Raw genomic sequence first — 21,386 nt, 5'->3', positions numbered from 1 at the left:
TCTAAGAAAGGGAAAGTTGGCAAAAACACCCCGCCTTGACCATTCACAATAAGAGCTCGATCATAACAATTTTTGCACCCTTACCGAGCAGACGTACCTTACCAATCCAAAAAAGATGGCATCTGACAAAGAACAAACGCAGCTGAAATTTGACAATCTGAAGGAAAGCGACATCTCCATGTCGGAAGACTCAAATGGCAATACGACTGAGGTAAATATTATTTGTTTAATTACACAATTTTGTTAAATATGTATTATATTATACAATTTATATCATACATATATTAATTTCAGGATGAAAATGTCTACGACGGGATTTCAGCTAAGCATATGACTCCGCGGGAGATGATTATGAAAAAAGTTACGGATATTAAAATAAAACGTAAGAGGAATATCGATGGTCCACCATTATTTACTGCCCTTCAAACAAAGCTGCGTTCTATCCACGGTCCAGTAAAAGCCAGAAGAATAGTTAGAAACTATATACAATTACAAGTGAGTATCTACATATCCATATTGAATATATTTTATTGATATATTTTTATTGATTAAAACATTTTATCCTTATCAAGTTGAACGAGATCGAGAAGCAAAAACGTTTGGCTAAGGAAATAGCAGTTTTTCCATCACCGCCGCCGCCGCCACGAAAAGAGTACTTGAGTACCAGTAACAAGCGACAGATGCTGGACTCTTCGGAACGACCTGCGAAAAATCCTAAAATTGAAATCGACAACAAAGATGTGATGGAAACTAAAACTGAAGAATGTTTATTAATGTAAAATTATTAACATAAGAAATCGACCAGTAATTGATTTATAGCAAGCCAATGTTTTAATTGGTATTTATACATGACTTATATTAAGTCCTTTATATAATATATATTTATATAATTATTATATAACACCATTTTGCAATGTTTGTTATATTTTTAAACATGAAATGTATCGTAAGAATTGGATTAACATATAAACTGATTTTCTTGTTTCTTAAAGTAAATTTTGTATTTAATAATAATATCGAGACTGGCTAAGCAAAAAAAAAATAGCTTTAATAAAATAATAAATAAAAATAAGTATAACATAGTAAATTGAATTGTTGAGTTTTAAAATAAATATTTAATAAGAACTTGTAAATTTAATGTCATTTTTAATTAAAATTGTGTAATTGTGTTCATACATGTGCCTTATGACAATAAATCAATTAAATTTATAAATCTGCTTAAAGTTTTTATTTTACAGATTGTATTTTTTGTAATATTTTTGACATACTTGGTAATATAATAATCGACCTGTAAGAGGCGATATCATCTGGTAAAATAATTTTGAGCAACCTTTCATTAGGTTGGAGAGTATCTAATTAAGAACTAAAGTGTCATATTTAAACTATGTAATTGTGTTTTTATGTATCTTATAACAATAAATTAATTAAATAAATCATGTTTTTAAAATACTATAAAACTAAAAATTATTAAATAATATTTAATATGAATTTTTTTCTCTATTGTCGCTGATCTAATTTCCGTTTATAAATCTAATCAAGGGAATCAATTTTCAAGGGTTTTCTATTATATTTGTTACCTTAAATGATTAGTTTTTTCAGTTCTTTTGACTTTAATGTCAGGTGATCAAAACAATAAATAAACATAAAAAAACATTTAAAATCACCATTTCCAATAAACTGCAGAGTCGATCATTATTGCGTACTCGCTTACAAACAAGACGGAAAATTCCTAACTACCCGGCCACCCACAATAATTTAATCAAAACACATACATTAAAAGGCACAACCTTAAAATAAAAAACGCGATAACGAACAGATAAAAGTAGAGTATCGTTATTACAGGCACACGCAAATCTCAAAAAACCCAACCCTTATCAGTTGAGCCAGTCACGACCGCTTCTTTTGCAGATAAGGGCGATAAAAATTTAATTAAAATAATAATTGATATGAAACAACTTTGAGAAAATCATGTAATTAATTTATTAAACTATAATTTAATATATATGTATATAAATGTATTACTTCATTATACATTTACATGCCTTTTTAATTTAAAAAAGCCGACATTCAATGCAAAAATTGAGACTGTTTTTAGGTTTCAAATTTCAACTATTGTTTTCGGATAGATTATCGACGAAAACCGAGGTATCACTGTATAATATAATAATGTAATTTTCAAAAAGTTTTCACTGTATTTGAAATTTATATTAAACTAAAAATATTTGAAATTCATATTAAAATAAATAATAATTTTAAAGGGTAACATTTTTTTTTGAATAAATCTTGAAATTTTATTCTGAAACTTCATAATTTAAAAATATTTAAATTAGAATTTTACAACTTTGTGTAGTTTTTTTAAAATGGAATTCCCACAACTCTATGGGTTACTTATAGTAGTAGTTGTTAATGACAGGAATTCACGTGCTATCGTTGTGAGAACGCGAATAGTACTTATTTTAAGATTTTTGTTGAAAATGTTTTTTTATAAGCAAAAATTAAAAAATTCTTTGAAAAATATGACTTTAATTTGTTTTAAAATGACAACGTTCGCAAAAATTTAATTACACTTTTTTCTGTATTGGGAAGCTAATAAAAATTCACATTATTTATAATATATTTAAAATCCCTTAACATATTTTTCTTAAGGTAAAATAATATTTTTTAGAATTTTATGATTTTTCTACATATTTTGATGAGTATTTTACAATTAGAATCGATAAAATCAATTGCGTAGTTCGTTCTGAAGCGCGACAAAACCGGAATTTCCCGTAACTGTCAGATTTGTTTACGTATGACAACTCTTTTTTCATCTGTCAAACTCACGTCGCGTACGATTTGGTGCAATTAAATAAACAGTGAATTATGTTATAATAACAGTGCATTTTCCTTACAATGTTAATTCAAGATTATACAAAATGATGTAGCATTGGAATTATGAACAATATAAACACTTTAAATTATGAGTGTTCTAGTAAGTGTTTGGTTATATGGATAATATATAACGGCTATTCTAACAAAATTACTATTGACTTTCTAGGATCAAATATAAGAAGAGAAACAGCAGTAATTTGTCAATAAAGATATACACAGCAAAGTAAATTCCACATATTGCAATGGTATGATTAAACGAACTTCAGATTTTCCATTTTTACTACCATGTTAAACAAAAAGTTACATTTTACCTACATAGTATCGTTCATAGTTAATTCAGAAGCAAGACCTCATGGAAAATAATAAAAATATAATGTATTGCAACAATATATCAGTTAAAGAAAAGATGCCAATTAACATAATTAATCTTCTACATCTACGGTAACTTCCATTATTTTTTTTACTTCGGTTGTCTTTTAAATTTCATTTATGGATTATATTAGTAGTAATAATGTGTTCAATGTTTAACTCTTGATGAAGTCTTATTGTTGCTAATTATTTTTCAGAAGCAATGATAGAACAATCTGATGACCTAAATGGCGACGACGTAGAATTGGTATATATAAACCAGAAGTTGAAGTCACCGTCAGCAAGTATTATCTTTTTATAAAGAGCATACTACGTAAGTTTGATGAAACTGAATTTGACTATTCCGTAAGAAAAATGATTGCACAGAACAAAAATTGATTAAAAATCATAATGTAAATACATATTTTGTCACATCGGAACTAAAAATAACCCACTCTTAAATATTTCGCCTATCGATTATTCTAGGTATACAATTACATGTTTATAATCATTGTAAAAGCTCGTCTATTAGATCACATCCAAGAAACTACACGTTTATAAGCTTGCCATTGGCTGATATATTGCGAGTCGACGCTCGGAATGGAATGATCAAGGTGAATTTTTTTAATGCAATAATGGTTTTAATTTCTTTTGCTTATATACCTTGGTGTATACAACAAATCACTTACTACCCTAAATATTATCACTATATGGCACAAAAAACATAAAAATCAAAAGTCAAGCGCCCATGACTAAGAGCATTACGTTTTCCATTGCAAGAACCACTGCCGTTACCGGTAATAGGACCCTATGAGACCAACCCAATGGGCGGCATCCAGCTTTTAAGGGTCGGATGAACGGGATCCACCCCCCCTAGTACTACATTATTTGTTAGTGTCAGTAGAGTTTCTCCCGAGTGTTTTGGGAAACGCTCTCCTGACCACCTTCAAATCTTTGCATTGCATTTGCTTAGCATTAGTTTTGCATGCTACTGCATTTCTACGCTTCATCTTTGTACATCACTTTCGTGATGCCTCAGTTCCAGATTTAGCCCCCGGTTCCTAAGGGCCGGGCCCTTATTAGCCAACTGGGGTTGAAATGCAATGCTTTGCTCGTCATTGGTAATCCAAAGGATGCTACCTCCGTTGGGTGTTCACAAAGTTTACTTCCTCTCAAGAGCTTGGGGTTTCAAGCTCAAAAGAGGTCCCACACTGTTTACGGCGACCTCCAGCGTGTGGTCGACTAGCGCCGAAGCGCCCATGACTGACATTTTGAGACAGTTATAAAATTACTTAAAAACTTCAAATATTTGTATCCTCGTCAAATTATTATGTTATAACATTGTCAATTCCCGTTGGGAATATTGTGTTTAAATTTAAATGATTATGCATAGTGTTTATTGTTCATAATTTATTTTTAGAAGCCACGAGCGAGCAATAAGATGACTACGCAGTAATGGAATCAAACATCTTCAGCTAAATAACCGCCTGCATCACAATCATTATCAAAGATAGTATCCCCAAATATCAATATATAAAAAATATGTTTTATTAGCATTTATATGGTTTAATCGACATTAACTTTCAATCCTCATATGTACCAAGTATATATTACATATTCACTTTTAAAACGTACCTGAGTTATATGCAATTGAATAATTATATTCAGTCAAATCTAACGAATATGTGCATTAAATCAGAAGCAATGATAATTTTGATGTATTGTAAATAAAAAAACTCACTTTTTGGTCTCGGAGCTCTTTGACGGAACTTCAAATTTGAACATTTCATTACAAAGATTTTTTTATAATTGTTTATATAGTTTAATCAGTAAATACTTTTAATCCTTACACACACTATTTATAAATTTAATTTTTATAGTTAAAACGCACTTAGTTAATTTACTATCCGAATATTTATAATCAGTCAAATCGAACAACGCACATGAAAAATTAATAATTATTGTCACGTTTCATAATTAATGAAAATTGTTGTTACGTTGCTGTCGGCCATCTTGTTTTATACTCAAATGCTTATTTTTCATTGAATCAAAAACAAAAGAATTCATTACCGGGGGCTCGGAAATCAATCAAGCCAATTCAATTTTTATTTTTATTAATTATAGTTAAATATATTTTCTATATTTACGTGTATTATTAAACACTATTCATACAAAGCGATACGATTAACAGAGTAGCAAATTAAATGTATAGTGTTTAATTTTAAAGCGAGCGCGTCCGGAAGCGGCGCCTTAGAACTATTATATATAAGATGCGGTATTCGTCATATAGATCTTAGGACTTACTACACTTTCCGATGACACTATAATAATGGCATCTTACACTGACTCTAAAATAGCATCGAAGAGACTGCAAGATATCTTAATAATCCAAGCTTGACTCTATTTTTTTTATCAAGAAAGGGACTAATATGGTGTAGTCATATTACTACAAAAACCCATTCTTTTTTCAGATTTCCTGGGTAGCTGGATAACTAATTTGTGCGGCTTGTTCAGAATAATTGAATTGACTAGACTTATCTAGAAATCTAAGTAGAATTCTCATGTAGGGGTTGAGAACATTCAATTGAAGATGGTTCCATACGGGAGCTTGATCTCGATAATTATTTTTTATTTTTGTCTTAAGATGCTCTTATTAGGATTGGAATACATACATCTTATTAAATAAGGGTGCTATATTTATTGAACGTAAATATATTATGATATTATATATCTTTTTTAAATTTTTGGTCTACTGTTTTTTGCACTTTATCTATGGTGATTATTTTTTTCATTATACAAAATCTATTGTGAATTTTTTATAGACTTTTATTTTCAAAATATTCACAGGAAGAATAACTGTTCCTATTGGTTGTTCCTAAATCACTCCTGAGGACTTGAAAGTATTTTGAATAGCTATGGTCTACCGAACTACTTTTCAACATGCTATTTTTATTGCATATTAATGATAAATTAACTATTTGTAAAGATGTTGATACTTTATTTTTAGTTAATTATCTTAAGTTTCTTCCAGGATTCGATCATAATGATAATACAATTGTTTCTGTATACAAAAAATTAATAAAAATTGCTGTTTATGTAACAAATATAAGTCTTATTATTGAAAGAGTAATGAGTTTTTGATATCAGTTATTTTATAAACGCTTGATAATTGAGCGTTTTCACTGCAATTACATTATTTTATTGCTTTTGACCTGGACTGGAAATTCACTATATGGCAACACTGAGCAGGAAAGTAAACATGACTAATTATCAGATAAATATTGTTAACATATATTTTTAATGCCTAAATTTCGCATAAAATAAGATTTCAGAAAATATGTCGCAACTGACTAATTTTTATATTTATTTGTAGCATAGAAAGTGTTACTCGTACCTATTATTATTTATTCAAGAAATTATTTTATGATGTAAAAAATATATAAAACGCCATTTTTGCCATGAGGACCGGAATCATTGTTTTCACAGGGCCCGGTTTCACTCTCAGCGCCCTTGTTTATACAGTTAAAAACTCATGCAATGAGCGACATATCTAAAAGCTTGATTTCTAAAAATAAATCATTGTATATTTTTACGGTAGTTATATATATTACATTTTTTCTTTCCGTATAATTTATAATGCTTCATGAAAACGATTCATCGGAATACTTTTTTTGAGTTTTTAGTGAAGTTTCAATTTGCAGCAATGTTAGATAATGTTGGGATGTTAATAACAAATTAATGAACTACTATCTAAATCAATGTAAGATGTATCAATAAAAAATGGTCGTAAAATAAATTATTTATTCAAGTCTTCGCCACTTTATATTTATATACATAAAAGGCAATGTTCGTATGTATGTACTCTATAGACTCAAAAACTACAGGACCGATTTTGTTGAAAATTTCACATTTTGTTCTTATAAGTACTGTGAGTGTTTAGAGAGCAGTTTAAATGAAATCCGACAGATACCGTTGTTGCTATGGGGTTTCGGGTCAAACGCGCTCGCGATATGACGTCATATAATGTTGTCACATCGTTGCCGTCGTACTTTTCGATATATGCCATATTTTAGGTTTTAAATGCTCGCTCTGACGTCATATCATGATGTCACGAACATATCATAATTCAATATTAAATACTCGCATCCTTTCACGTACAACACATAAATTACGTTTTTGATGCTCGTCGTCGTTCTAATTATTATTTAAATGTATCTCAAATTGCTGGTAAATTGCCATCATACACTTTCGTCGTTATGTATGTCAAACCTGTGTAAAATATGTAAATAATGTGTAATAAATTGAATAAAACACAGAATCATTTAGCTATTCGGGCAAATTTGAGCTCTGATTTCGAATGCATATTTTATGAAATAATATATTTTTTGATATTCAATTGTTAAATATTACTTGTAATAATTGATTTTAGACTGTTTTGTTGTTGCTTAGCAATGGCACCAAAACGACAATATATTGGTCGTCGCACAAATATCAATTGCATTGGATCGAACATTGTAACAGCCATTCGGTGGTGCTGTAATATTATTAGCAGGTAATTTTTGTCAGACATTACCTGTTATACCACGTTCAACTCCAACTGATGAACTGAATGCGTGCTTAAAAGCATCAATTTTGTGAAGACACGGCAATAAATTTACATTGACGACAATCATGCGTGTTCATTGCAAAACGATGCTTCAGCAGAACGTTATGCAAAACAATTATTGAATATTGGAAATGGCAAAATTACAATTGATGAATCAACAGGCTGTATTAAATTATTATCACATACTCAAAAGAATATTTGATTCAATGCGTATTACAAGATATCACGCAACATTAATTATTTCACTTGATTTAGCAGGATTGCCACCACATGTCATTTATTTTAAGACTGTTCCTATCATTGTTTTCAGAAACGTTGATCCACTCGGTCTTTACAGTGGTATCAGATTGGCAGCCAATTGTTAAAAAATGTCATCAAAGCACCAATTTCAACTGACAAATTCAAAAGAGCAATTTCCAATTAAACTGGCTTTTGCAATAACAATAAACAAATCACAGGGTCAATCGTTGCAAGTATGTGGATTGAATTTGCAGAATCCATGTTTTTTCATGGTCAATTATACGTTGCATGCTCCCTTGTAAGACAACATGCTATATCCCAGAGCATTGCAATGATCTTGAAGGTAAATAGTTCATTAATTTAAATTTATTTAATTAAAATAAAATTAATATCGAATTAATATTGTTTTCGTAAAATATTCAGATGGCGCTAAAGTTAAAAAAGAAGAAAAAACACTCAAAAACAAAACAGCATGGAAACAGAAAGACATGAATTATTCCACACAATTTAATTCATGTCATTTTAATTAAATAAATTTAATTTAATCTATATGTGTACATCAGGGACGGGAAGTGTAATACTTTCTCTTTCGATCGCTCGCGTAAGTAACGAGAGTGAATGAGAGATAAGGGCATGCTGACCGCATGCTCTTTATCTTGATTAGAAAGTAATTATCTCACCGCCCGCGCCTGGTGTACATATGTATATACTCAAATTTAACAATAGCGAAACATTGGCGGTTCCGCTAGTAATATAATATTACAAATTTCGGGACTTAAGGTAAATTAAAAAATTATGTATTTTTATTAAATATGTTTTACAAATAGAAAATGATATTTTTTTAATTAGAAAAGAGGAACTTCTACTGTTGGTTTTTTTTTTTGAATCACGATTTGAGTGGATGTAAGTATCTTAAATTGTTGGGCTGAACAGTTTTTCAAACTGCTGTTGATAATATCATCTTGATCATATTATAATTTTACTATTTATAAAAAATAAAGTAACTAGTTTTAAAGATGTTGAAACCGAGCGCGTATCGTGCGATACTTTCCCTTTCGCTCGCTCGCGTGCTAAGTGAGAGATAAGAGCGTGCGTTACACGCGTTCCGCACGTCCTTATCTCTCACTCACTCTCGTTGTTTAGCACGTGAGCGAGCAAAAAGGAAATTATCTTACCGTACGCGCGTACGAGAAAAATATAAAAAATATGGTATATTTTTATCTTTTTCTCGTGGATTCATTAGAATTTTTTTACAAATCAGACCCATTAAAAAGGCCACATTTTGTCCTTTCTTGACTCCCCAACTATCCCCAGAGCCACCCTTTGTTCTCTCCAATAACGCTAGGGGAGCCGAAGAGCGCAGCTTGTGAGCCTATGGTTTAAATTATATTTGATTATTATCAATCGTGGTACTAAGCGGTTATCAATTTTCAGGTCCTGGTGTATATTCGAGTTACAGACAAACCAAAAAGTTGGTATTTTATGATTAAGAACAAAGCATAGCAGATTTATAAATTCAGTTAATTTATTGTCATAAGGCACATGTAAGAACACAATTTAAATTAAAAATGACATATTACATTTACAAGTTATTATTAAATATTTATTTTAAAACTCTACAGTTCAATTTACTATGTTATACTTATTTTTATTTAAAATTTTATTAAAGCTATTTTTTTTTTTTTTTTTTTGCTTAACTAGTCTCAATATTATTATTAAATACAAAATTTACTTTAAGAAACAAGAAAATCAGTTTATACGTTTATCCAATTCTTACGATACATTTAATGTTTAAAAATATTACAAACATTGCAAAATGGTGTTATATAATAATTATACAAATATATATTATATAAAGGACTTAATATAAGTCATGTATAAATACCAATTAAAACATTGGCTTGCTATAAATCAATAGCTGGTCGATTTCTTATGATAATAATTTTACATTAATAAACATTCTTCAGTTTTAGTTTCCATCACATCTTTGTTGTCGATTTCAATCTTAAGATTTTTCGCAGGTCTTTCCAAAGAGTCCAGCATCTGTCGCTTGTTACTGGTACTCAAGTACTCTTTTCGTGGCGGCGGCGGCGGTGATGGAAAAACTGCTATTTCCTTAGCCAAACGTTTTTGCTTCTCGATCTCGTCCAACTTGATAAGGATAAAATGTTTTAATCAACAAAAATATATCAATAAAATATATTCAATATGGATATGTAGATACTCACTTGTAATTGTATATAGTTTCTAACTATTCTTCTGGCTTTTACAGGACCATGGATAGAACGCAGCTTTGATTGAAGGGCAGTAAATAATGGTGGACCATCGATATCCCTCTTACGTTTTATCTTAATATCCGTAACTTTTTTCATAAGCATCTCCCGCGGAGTCATATGCTTAGCTGAAATCCCGTCGTAGACATTTTCATCCTGAAATTAATATATTTATTATATAAATCGTATAATATAATACATATTTAACGAAATTGTGTAATTAAACAAATAATATTTACCTCAGTCGTATTGCCATTTGAGTCTTCCGACATGGAGATGTCGCTTTCCTTCAGATTGTCAAAGTTCAACTGCGTTTGTTCTTTGTCAGACGCCATCTTTTTTGGATTGGTAAGGTACGTCTGCTCGGTAAGGGTGCAAAAATTGTTATGATCAAGCTCTTATTGTGAATGGTCAAGGCGAGATTTTTTTTGCCAACTTTCTCTTTCTTAGAACTGATAAGATTAACTACTTATTGCTTCCTGTGGTTATCCCTTTCATTACATAAAATTCAGTTTTATACTTATTTGTTATATAATCAATTTAAATATATTTTTTTAATACAGAAATATTTATTATCGCTATTTAAAAAAATCTATGAAATATTAAAAATATTATTTCCATATAAACTTGACCCTTTGTCTAGATTAAACCGATAGTCGTATATACATATATGCCACTACTATATTTATATATAACTAGCTCGATTTTAATTAATTACTACGATATTCATCTTTGAGAATATTTTTTTTTAGAAAAATCTTAGAAATTATAAATATAAATAATTAATCTTTCAGACACGATAAAAATTAAAAACAATGATTTTTCGAGTTATGTTAATTGACTATATCACTGGTCGTGTTGATTAATTAAAAATTCCTGATAGTTTGATCTGTCCAAAAACTGAAATTATAAATTCGTTCAATAGGAGAGTCCGACGACAACATGATAAAATACTTTGAATAGTGTGAACGCTCGGTTACATGAGCCATCTAGCTTCTCAATGAGCTTGTCAGACAAAAATATGCTTTCGGGATTAGTTACGAGAAGCTGAAACTGTTTATATAGGATGCTGCACATATTATATTTATTTATGTAAGTATTTATTAGTATGATTAAGCATTTTGCGTGGGTTTCAAATAATTATATGTGTGCTTAGGTGCACGTGTGTATACGTATCTGTGTATGTGTCACAGTGTATATTCGAGTTGCAGACGAACCAAGACTCTTTGTGTTTATAGTTGATAAAAGCATATCAGATTTATAAATACAACCTATTTATTGGCATAAGGCACATGTAAGTACATAATTACATACTTTTAATTAAAAATATCGTATTAACAAAGCTCACTTATAGAACATTTTTATTTTTTTGCTTAACCAGTCTTACTAATAATATTAAATATATAAATTACTTATTATATATTATTGAATAAAAAATCAGGGTTTATGTTAATCAATTTAATGTTTAAAATGATCACAAACATCGTAAAATTATTATGTAAATTTAGTAAAAAGATAATTAGAATATAATTAAGCTCCCAGGACTTATATTTTTAACATTTATATCAATAAAATTATATAAGTATAAAATAAATTCTTGTGCTATATGAATTAAAAATTGTACATTTCAACTAAAATTATGATTTTACTCATTAAAATTATAAATATTTTAACTGATTGTATAGATGTAATTTAAATGATTGATTAGCTTATATTTAAGTTTGTAAAATTGTTTGAACCTTTTACGTTCAGAATTTAGCTAGCAACAGGTAATGTATTTTTAGTAGTGAAAATCTTTTTGAATTCTAACCAGGCTGTTTTAAGAGTTGTTATATCACATACTTTTAATAACACTGGAATGTATCAGCTGCTTATCAGTTTTATTATATACTGAATAGGCGCGATTTTATCTTTTTCTATACAATTGTATTGCTGTAGTGATAAAAATAATGAACCATTAATTGAATCATTTTATTAAAATTTCATTAGTTATTCGGCATATTTAATGGATACGTGTCATTTTATTTCAATAAAAAAAATTAACAATGAATATTTTCTGATGTAATAATAGATTTTAATGAAAATAATTAAAAATGTGCCACACACACACAATATAAAAAAACGCAGTTCAGCAGTTTTTAAATTGTAATGAAAATAGTATACACAGCAAAATAATTTAAATTTTTTTTCAATCAGTACTGCTTTAATTTTACTGTATAATAAAATAATAATAAATATTTGAAGATCATGTATTTTATGAAGTACTGCCGGTCAAAAGTTTAAAAGCAATAAATTTTTTGATGCTTTAAATAAATAAATAAAAACGACATTATATAAGAGATAAAACATATATTTTTCATTAAAACTCAAAATAATAAATTTATGGAACGTATTTAAAATGAAATGAACAAACTGTCTTTTCGTCGAAAAATTCACATTTTTTACGTAATACGGCTTTTATTATTTTTGCCATCCTATTAACTAAATTTATTAACGTATTGGTTTATATGTTTTAACAATTATTTTAATTTTTTTGTTTGTAAAAATCATAGAGTAATGAAATAAATAGAGAGGGCAACGCGTATTAAAAAATCGCGCAAGAAAAAATCTAATAAGCTAGTCTCTCGGTCAATCACCCGCCGCGCGCGGTTGTCTTCGTAACGCGCATTCCATTCTTCGCATTTATATTTAATATTAAAATTATAGACAGATAGTAAATACACAGCAGATTTAAAAATTCAGTCTTTTTATTGTCATAAGGCACATACAAGTACATAATTTTAATTACAAATTAGCATATTAGATTTACAAGTATTATTTTAAGTTCCACACTTCAATTTACAATGTTACATTTATTTTTATTTTACATATTAAAGCTTTTTTTATATTTTTTTTGCTCAATTAGTCTTACTTTTAATATTAAATATACACTCAATAAACACGAAAATCAGTCTATACGTTAATCAAACTAACGATACATTTAATAATTAAAAATATTCTAAATAAACAAAGGTAAATATAATCACTGGTCAATTTCTTATTTTTATAATCTCACATTAATAAATATTGCTTAGTCTTTCTTAGACATTTCATTTTCATTGTCGAATTCAACTTTAGGAATTTTCGCAGGTATTTCCAAAGAGTCCAATATCGGTCGCTTGTTACTGCTCTGAAGCGGTGATGGTAAAACTGCTCTTTCTTTAGCCAAACGATTTTGCTCTTTGATCTCGTCTAACTTAAAGATAAAATATATTAATTTACCCTTATGAATCAAGAAAATAAATTCAATATTGATATAAAGATACTCACTTGATATTGTATATAGTTTCTAACCATTCTTCTGGCTTTTACTGGACCGTGGATGGAACACAGCATTGATTGAAGATCAGTGAATAAAGGTGGACCATCGAGGTCCCTCTTACGTTTTATCTTCATGTCCGTAGCTGTGTTCATAATCATCTTAGGCGGAATCAACGACTCTAAATCAGAAATCCCGTCGGAAATATTTTCATCCTGAAATTAAATATTTTATTATATAAAAAATATGATATATATTTAAAAAATTAAAGTATTAAGCAAATAATATTTACCTCACTTGTATTTATTGTTACCTCTTCTAACATAAAGCCGTCACTTTCTATCAGATTGTCAAAGTTCAAACGTCTTCGTACTTTATCAGATGCCATCTTTCTTGGATCGGTAAAATACGTCCGCTCGGTAAGGGTTTAAAAACTGTTTTAACTCTTTCTGATTGCGGAAGGGTAAAACGGAGGAGTTTTTTTGTCGACTTTCTCTTACCTGGAACTGATAAGACTGACCACCTATTACTTTTCTGTGGTTACTATTTTTTATATAAAATTCAGTTCTATATTTATTTGTAATATCATCAAAATAAATATAAATTTTGATATGACAAAAATCAATATTTTAATAATAATTGAAAAAATAATAATGTTTTTGAAGAAAAAATAATATGTAATATATTTAAAATATGGTCAGTTAAAATTTTAAATAATCGGTTACTTTATTAAGCTCTAATAGTGACAATATCTAAACTAAATTTGAATTAGGCCAATTAACTATTGCCTTGGAGCGTCATTATCCTTTTCGTTATATTGAATTAAATTCGATTTTACACTTATTTTAAATAAATTCCAATATGTTTGATTAGAATACAAGTATTTTATTATGCTAATAAAAAAAACTATATTTAATCGAAAAAAAATATTTGCAACAGGTTAAAAAACGTTTCTTTATTGTATTTGATTATCATTTTCTAAAAATTAAATGGTCATTTACTAGTTAATTAAACCATGATATTATATAAGCAATCATTTTATATTTTTAACGGTTAATTGCGGAAAATTTAAAAAAATCTTTTTTATTAAATTTTAAAATAAATTATAGAAATATATTTTTATTAATTATTTATGGTTTATTAAAATTAATAAACAATTTATAGATGTTTTCTAAAAATAAGATCGGTTAATTTTTATTGGCCCCATAAATTAAATTGAGCAAATAAGCTTATTTTTTCATTAAAAAGCAACAATAACTCTATTTTTTAAAACAAGTAAGGATTTTTAAATGAATAATGAGCTTTATTTTTATATAAAAATATGTTCCACTGACAGTTCTTCGTATATATGTATGTAATTTATTCATTTAATAATTAAAAATTAAATTTAAATTTAATTTAGAATTTACGGGATTGAAATTGTTTTTATGTCATACCATTCTTAGATTTAATTTTTTTATGTAGTTATAGTCCAAAATTATTATTTTTGTATATAACCAGTAATTAAAATTATGCGCTTTCCAGACACGATAGAAACATAAAATCACTAAAGTCTGTATGGGATTCGAACCTAGGTCTTTCAGGTTAATAGTCAAAGATTTATACCACTCACCTATCGTGCTATCGTGCTTTGACAAAATATCGTCTTTCTGGATGCCATCTAAATTGTTATAACACTTGGCAATTTATTCCAATAAAATATATTATTCATTAAATTTTATCAGTTACCTTATGAGAAAGGAGTGCGTAGAAAATTTTTAATCTGCTTGTTCAAAATGCTACATGTTTTTATTAAAAACATAATTATATGACTGTTGATTGTAATATTTTTGTGATTGAGATGTGATTTATTTATAGTATTGTATTTAATTATTGCATATTTAATATTAATTTTAGATTACCGCAATAATATTTATTTAAAAAAAATCATTGATTTGCATTTTTAAATAATTTATTAATTAAAATGTAAATTTGACAACTTTACAGCAGAAACAGGAAATTAAAAAGACAAGTTTAAAATAGGAAAATAAAACAGTATCTCAATTTTCTTGATATGCAAAGTCATTCTCACCCAAAAGTAGAGTTAAAAATTAGGTCATCGATATGTGTTTTAAAAATTTGCGAGGTAATAAAAAGCCATAATATTTAGTTGTTACAACAGTAAAATAAAAAATATTTTTTATATTTATTTGATTAAAAAATTAAGTATAATTTGATTTAAAACACTCATCAACACATTTTAATTATTATATTATCTAGTACATACCATCTTTAGTTGATAAAGAAAAAAAAAATAACATTTCATTATTTTACAGTGAAAATGTTTCTTTTTCAAAAAATATTGATTTTTCGCCATTTTTATTAAATATGTTTATTAAGACTATTTAGATAAAAATATTTCTGAATGAAGATAAAAATGTACAAATAGTAGAAATAATTTCATGTATGCAATACCTGATTTTATTTTAACTTCGCCAGCCATCCCTACCATAAAGAAAAAGCGCGGTCATTTCTCTGTTACATAACAGAATTCTGAAAACTGTTATGTAATGTTAGATTTGCCTGAGATAAAGCAAACGTATTCTTTTTATGTTGACACGTCGCACAAGTACAAACATACAAAAATATCGAACATCTTAAATTCGATTTCAAAAATTTGCCCCGTGGTGGGATTTTTCGCATATGTAGGGTGGACCGATATTTGACCCTCTTAGACTAAAAATGATAATATTATTCTATATCCTATCCCGATAAAACTACTTTGGACATAATTTTATTCTACGTTTTTGCTTTCAAACAATATGGGCATCGTCGTTTTCGTGGTTTTAAAGCATAAAGGTTTAGATTTTTAACAAATATCATAAAAAAGGCTTTAAAATGCAAATAAAAAATATCAAATAAACATATTGAAATAACGTTATAAAATTATATGTTTCAGTAATATTTTATTCAATTTTAGAATAATAATCTATAGTGTGTTATTTAACAAGGTAATAAACATACCATATGGACATTTAATTGATTTGGATACTCATAAATTATATGTTTTTGAAACAAATTTAAGAAATTCATGTCTTGCTTTGATAATAAGCTAATAACTCTCAGAAAACACCAGAATTCTCAAAGAATTTTTAAGCTAAACTATAATTATAATATTTTTTTTTGGACTAAGATCAACGATTTTTTCTATGGTTAAGTCAATTCAATACAAAACATATTATATCGGAAAAAAATATGGCGGATCCATGGTTTAGTTTTTACCTCAACAAAAGTTTTGTAAATGTTCGTGAATATTAATCTAAGATAAAATAATGCACCCAAATTGGTTACAATTTCTGAGTGAAAAGATCACGATGATGCTGAATTTATGATGCTATTTAAAATAATTGATGGCTGTATGATTAAATCTAAGGCAGTTATTGTGTCAAAAACCGTTATATTCCAAACATAGTTATGTCATTACTTACAATAAAAATATGGGTAGTGCTGAAAAAATGCTCTTTAGTGAAAATTGTTTTGGGAAAAATAGTAAATTGGTACAAAAAGTTTCCTGAAGCGCATCACAGCATGCATCATTGAAAACCATATTTTAAAACTATATTTGTTTACATTCTATATATACTTATATATGTACTACATTTACTACAAAACATTGATTTTTGATGAAAAAAATATTTTATAAAATAAATATATAGACCACAATAAGAAAATTTGATTTACTGTAAAAAGTATTTTTTTCATGTAAACGTTAACCATTTTTTAAATAATATAAAACTGCATTGATACGTGTGACCCATCTAAGTACTGACCAGATGCAATGTTCCTATTTAGGACCTTCCTAGAAACTGTCAGTCTTGTGTTGTAAGTGGGTCAGTATTATACGTTTGCATACAAAATTCAGTTGCTTTTAAAACCATTAACACAATTTTAATGTTTTTATTATTTCTTGTAAATATAAAAAGGTTGTCGATTCAGCAACTATCAGGCACAGGAAATGATCCAGATTTGTAACATTGATTGTATTTGTACTGGTAATAAACATATGTACTTTTAATAATATTAAAACATTATATCAGGTTGTGCCAGCTTTACTCATGGGTACGTGTGCGTGTGTGAGTCTATATTCGCATGTGTATTTGGATCTATTGCGTACACCAGATAATTCTAACATTATTCTTTTAATTTATTCGTTTAATTTATTTATAGCATATATAGATCTTATTAATATAAACAGGGAAAATGTATTTTTTATTTATTACGAGCTTTTAAAAAACGATGAAATAGATCGAAATTGAGTACTGCGTAGAAATGGTTATCACATTGAAATATATATGCTAGGTAATAAAAGCTAATAATAAAATTATTTTTAATAATATGCTCAGGAAGTTTCATTTTCTTTCTTTCAAAAGAAGTTGAATTCCTTTCATTATTTTTAAAAACAAGCAATTCAAGACCTTTTAAAATACAGCGTTTTTCTTTGTGATTGAGTAGCATTTCAACTTTAGAAAAATAGTCATTGTAAAAAGCATTATCAAGAAATGGCAGAAGCCATTTCTTGACAATGCTTTTTATAAAGTTGATAACTTTTACGATTGTTGTCCACATTTCTTTCTGGGTTGTTGTAAGATCCTTTGTTGCCAGCAAATGCTTTTGATCTTTGATCTCATCAAACTGAAAAACAAAAATACAATAATTTACACAATTGATATTCCATATATTTTTAAGTAATTCATTTAGCTTTTACATAGATGAATTTTGGAGCTACGTTTCTTATGAACCCTTTGAGTAGTGAGTTAATTTATAAACATTTGTTAATTTATTTATACACCTGGGAGTGAGTTAATTTTACGTATTTTTCATATTATTTATTTATTAGTATTTTATGTTGCATTTAAAATAAATTATATAAAAGTGATTTTCAACTTTTAAGTTTCATACTCGTAAATTTATTAGTATTATTTTTTATAGAAATCATTTAATCAAATTAAAAATATATTTTGTAATTATAATGTTTTATTGGTTATAAATATAAATATATAACTATTTGGGGTGCCTCAAAACATTGAAAAATCAACCGCCGTACATGTACGGCGATACTCATCAATTTATTATCAAGTATCAGAGGAGTTCCATCTGTGCAAACAGAATACAATTATCATTCAAAGTTTCGCATCTTTTTTTCATCCTAAGATTCAATAAAACTTACAATCAATTCATCAAAAAAATATAATATAATAATGTTTCTCTGTAACCTTACAGTCAATCTCTTTATTGGCCAATTGTTTGAGATGTTTCTTTTTTCTTGAATTTCGATCTCCAATTTCCACTTCTTCTTTGACAATTTTTATTTTCAATTCTTCGCGAATAGCGGAATCCAATATCATTATAAAAACATTTTATTTTAGAACCTCTAAATTATTTAATTGATGGAGTTGTACTTCTTGATTTAAATTTGTATACGAGCGGCTTATTCTCTACTGTCAGTTGGCAAGTCTACTGTATATATTAAATATAGTACTGACCCTAGTACACTGCCTTGAAGTCCTCTTTTTTATTTTGATATTTTACTATAAAATATATTTATTGCTCAGTAGTGCCTTTTTTATTTTATATTTTAATCTCATATGCTACACTTTTTCTAAAGCTTGATTTATATCCAGAAGAGCAGCAAAAAATCACAATATGAGAACTATTTTTAATTACTATAAATCTGTATTAGATAAATATTACATAATCATCGCAAATCACTGGAATTTTTCCACAGACATCAGCTTAAAAACCCCTAATCTATAGCAGTGCTTCAATTCGATGTTGTATTTTTTATAACATTTAAGTTCTTTAATTTATATTAGCATATATCAATTTAATTATAATTAGTAATATTTTATGGGATTCGAAACTATTTTTGGTAATTTCTCAATCGAAAAATCAAGGAACAGAATCCGTAGATTCAGATGCATGTAAATATTATTATCATATACGACTTACGGATTTAGTGTTTTGAAATTAACCAGATATGTTTAATTTATTAAAGCTTAAAGTGTTAAGTAAAATCTATTTCAGTAAAACGAAAACGCGAAAGTAAGATAACCTTATCAATGCAAATAAGGAGAAATTTAACAATAGCACACTCCCTTTTCACCCCATCGCAGGTATAAATAGCAGGCAAACTCCCATAAGGCCAGTTCAATTTTTGAACCCTTACCGAGTGGACCTCCCTTACTAATTTACGAAAGATGGCTCAAGACAAGGTCCAAACGCAGTTGACTACTAAAAATTGGTTAGAGATCAACATCTTTCTGTCGGAGGAATCTATCGATAACACGACCGAAGTAAGTTTTATTTATTAAACATTGTTTATTTATATTATGATTCTATATTGATACAATTCTTGTATTTTAGGATGACTATCTCTCTGAAGAGTTTTCAGTCTTTCAGTCGATGACGCCACCAAAGAGCCTAACTGATATAACATCGCATACAAAGGTTAAAAGTTTGAAGGAAATTGCAGCTGAACCACCTTTCATAGCGATGCAAGAGTCTCTGAGTGCTATTCACGGTCCTGTGAAAGCTAAAAGGATCATTGAAAACTATATAGAATATCAAGTAAGTAGCTATGAATAATCTGAGTCAATACTCAGATGTGTAAATTATCATATTTTTGTATTACAGCTGGATGAGATCGAAGATCAGAAGCGTTTCATCAAAGAAGCGGAAAATGAACCATTACCATTGACTCCACGAAAAGAGTACTTGACCCGTAATAAACGACCGATATTAGATTGTCTGAGAAAATCTGTGGATAAGCCTAAAGAAATCGAAAAAGATTGAACTTGTGCTAACGAAAAAGACTGATAAATGTTTCTTAGAAGTGAAAATCGACCAGTGATTAATTAATAATTAGCTAATGTTTTTATTAGTTTTTTACATGACTTACAATAAGTCCTATGTTATATTTATGTATGTATTATATTACATGTGCAATGAAATGAGCTTTATATATATATATATATATATATATATATATATATATATATATATATATATATATATATATATATATATATATATATATATATATATATTTAAAAATATTTTTTGATATAAAATGTATTGTTAGAATTTTACGAACGTCTCGAAAGACTGATTTTTCATTCATTGTATAAAAAAAGACTGGTCAACCAAAAAAATAATAAAAGCTTTAATAATTTTATTAATAAAAAAAAATCAGTAAAAATATATTTTTACCGAAATACAAAAATAGATGATAAGTACGTTATGTTTTAATTTTAAGTATATAATTATGTATTTAAATGTGCCTTATGACAATAATGAACTGAATTAAGATATATGTTTATTCATATAACAGACATTGAAAGCACTAAAATTAAATAGATAATTATTATTTTTTTTATGTACCTATGTATTTTTAATTTTATAAGATGTAATTTTGTATCTGCAGAAATTGACAATAAATAAATTTAATTTTAACTAAAACAGTATTTTTTTCTTTAATTAAATATAATTTAATATTATTAAAAAAAAACATATTTTAAAGTAAAAATATAAATTTGATGTATTTCAGAGAAATATGTGCACCTCGCACTGATTGCATTTAGATAATGGTTTTTTCCATAGATTAAGAGAAAGTTTTCGCAGAAAAGAACGAAAGCAATTAGGTTTGCATTTTATCGATTTAGATAAGGCGGTTTATTTTCAAGCAGTTTAACAAACTTTACCCAGAAATGTA

The 21,386-nt window shown here is 27.8% G+C and overlaps 1 protein-coding gene and 2 long non-coding RNA genes across 8 annotated transcripts; all 3 read left to right on the top strand.

Moving 5' to 3' along the window:
• The first annotated feature begins 2,793 nt into the window (after nucleotides 1-2,793).
• Nucleotides 2,794-6,257, top strand: LOC148236323 (uncharacterized). 5 transcript variants are annotated; one of them, XR_015808993.1, is made up of 5 exons: nucleotides 2,794-2,971; nucleotides 3,038-3,116; nucleotides 3,191-3,312; nucleotides 3,438-3,553; nucleotides 4,640-6,257. It is a non-coding gene; the product is annotated as an uncharacterized LOC148236323 (long non-coding RNA). The 5 variants fall into 5 exon arrangements; XR_015808992.1 differs by having other exon boundaries at nucleotides 3,438-3,833; XR_015808990.1 differs by having other exon boundaries at nucleotides 3,438-6,257.
• A 697-nt stretch (nucleotides 6,258-6,954) lies between these two features.
• On the top strand, nucleotides 6,955-9,074 carry LOC148236322 (uncharacterized). Its single transcript, XR_015808989.1, has 2 exons — nucleotides 6,955-8,408; nucleotides 8,489-9,074. It is a non-coding gene; the product is annotated as an uncharacterized LOC148236322 (long non-coding RNA).
• A 10-nt stretch (nucleotides 9,075-9,084) lies between these two features.
• LOC148236321 (uncharacterized) lies at nucleotides 9,085-20,620 on the top strand. 2 transcript variants are annotated; one of them, XM_088182281.1, is made up of 6 exons: nucleotides 9,085-10,691; nucleotides 11,264-11,430; nucleotides 11,495-11,632; nucleotides 19,789-19,968; nucleotides 20,039-20,242; nucleotides 20,309-20,620. In XM_088182281.1, exons 4-6 carry the CDS (start codon nucleotides 19,873-19,875, stop codon nucleotides 20,465-20,467), a joined length of 459 nt encoding a protein of 152 aa, XP_088038407.1. In that variant the 5' UTR covers nucleotides 9,085-10,691; nucleotides 11,264-11,430; nucleotides 11,495-11,632; nucleotides 19,789-19,872; the 3' UTR covers nucleotides 20,468-20,620. The 2 variants fall into 2 exon arrangements, with proteins under 2 accessions (XP_088038407.1, XP_088038409.1); XM_088182283.1 differs by lacking the exons at nucleotides 9,085-10,691; nucleotides 11,264-11,430; nucleotides 11,495-11,632 and having other exon boundaries at nucleotides 19,747-19,968.
• The last annotated feature ends 766 nt before the right edge of the window (nucleotides 20,621-21,386 follow it).

The sequence above is a fragment of the Plectrocnemia conspersa genome, unplaced genomic scaffold, assembly GCF_051122295.1.
Source record: "Plectrocnemia conspersa isolate PC_06_02 unplaced genomic scaffold, ASM5112229v1 ptg000003l, whole genome shotgun sequence".
NCBI lineage: Eukaryota > Metazoa > Arthropoda > Insecta > Trichoptera > Polycentropodidae > Plectrocnemia > Plectrocnemia conspersa.
This window is presented reverse-complemented; position numbering and strand designations above follow the sequence as displayed.

Bases quoted from the DNA above. Each gene is read 5' to 3' on its own strand.
- LOC148236321 (XM_088182281.1), top strand. From the start codon at position 19,873: ATGGCTCAAGACAAGGTCCAAACGCAGTTGACTACTAAAAATTGGTTA. The intron at 19,969-20,038 runs GTAAGTTTTATT...CTTGTATTTTAG, and splicing joins CTATCGATAACACGACCGAA to GATGACTATCTCTCTGAAGA. The intron at 20,243-20,308 runs GTAAGTAGCTAT...TTTGTATTACAG, and splicing joins AAAACTATATAGAATATCAA to CTGGATGAGATCGAAGATCA.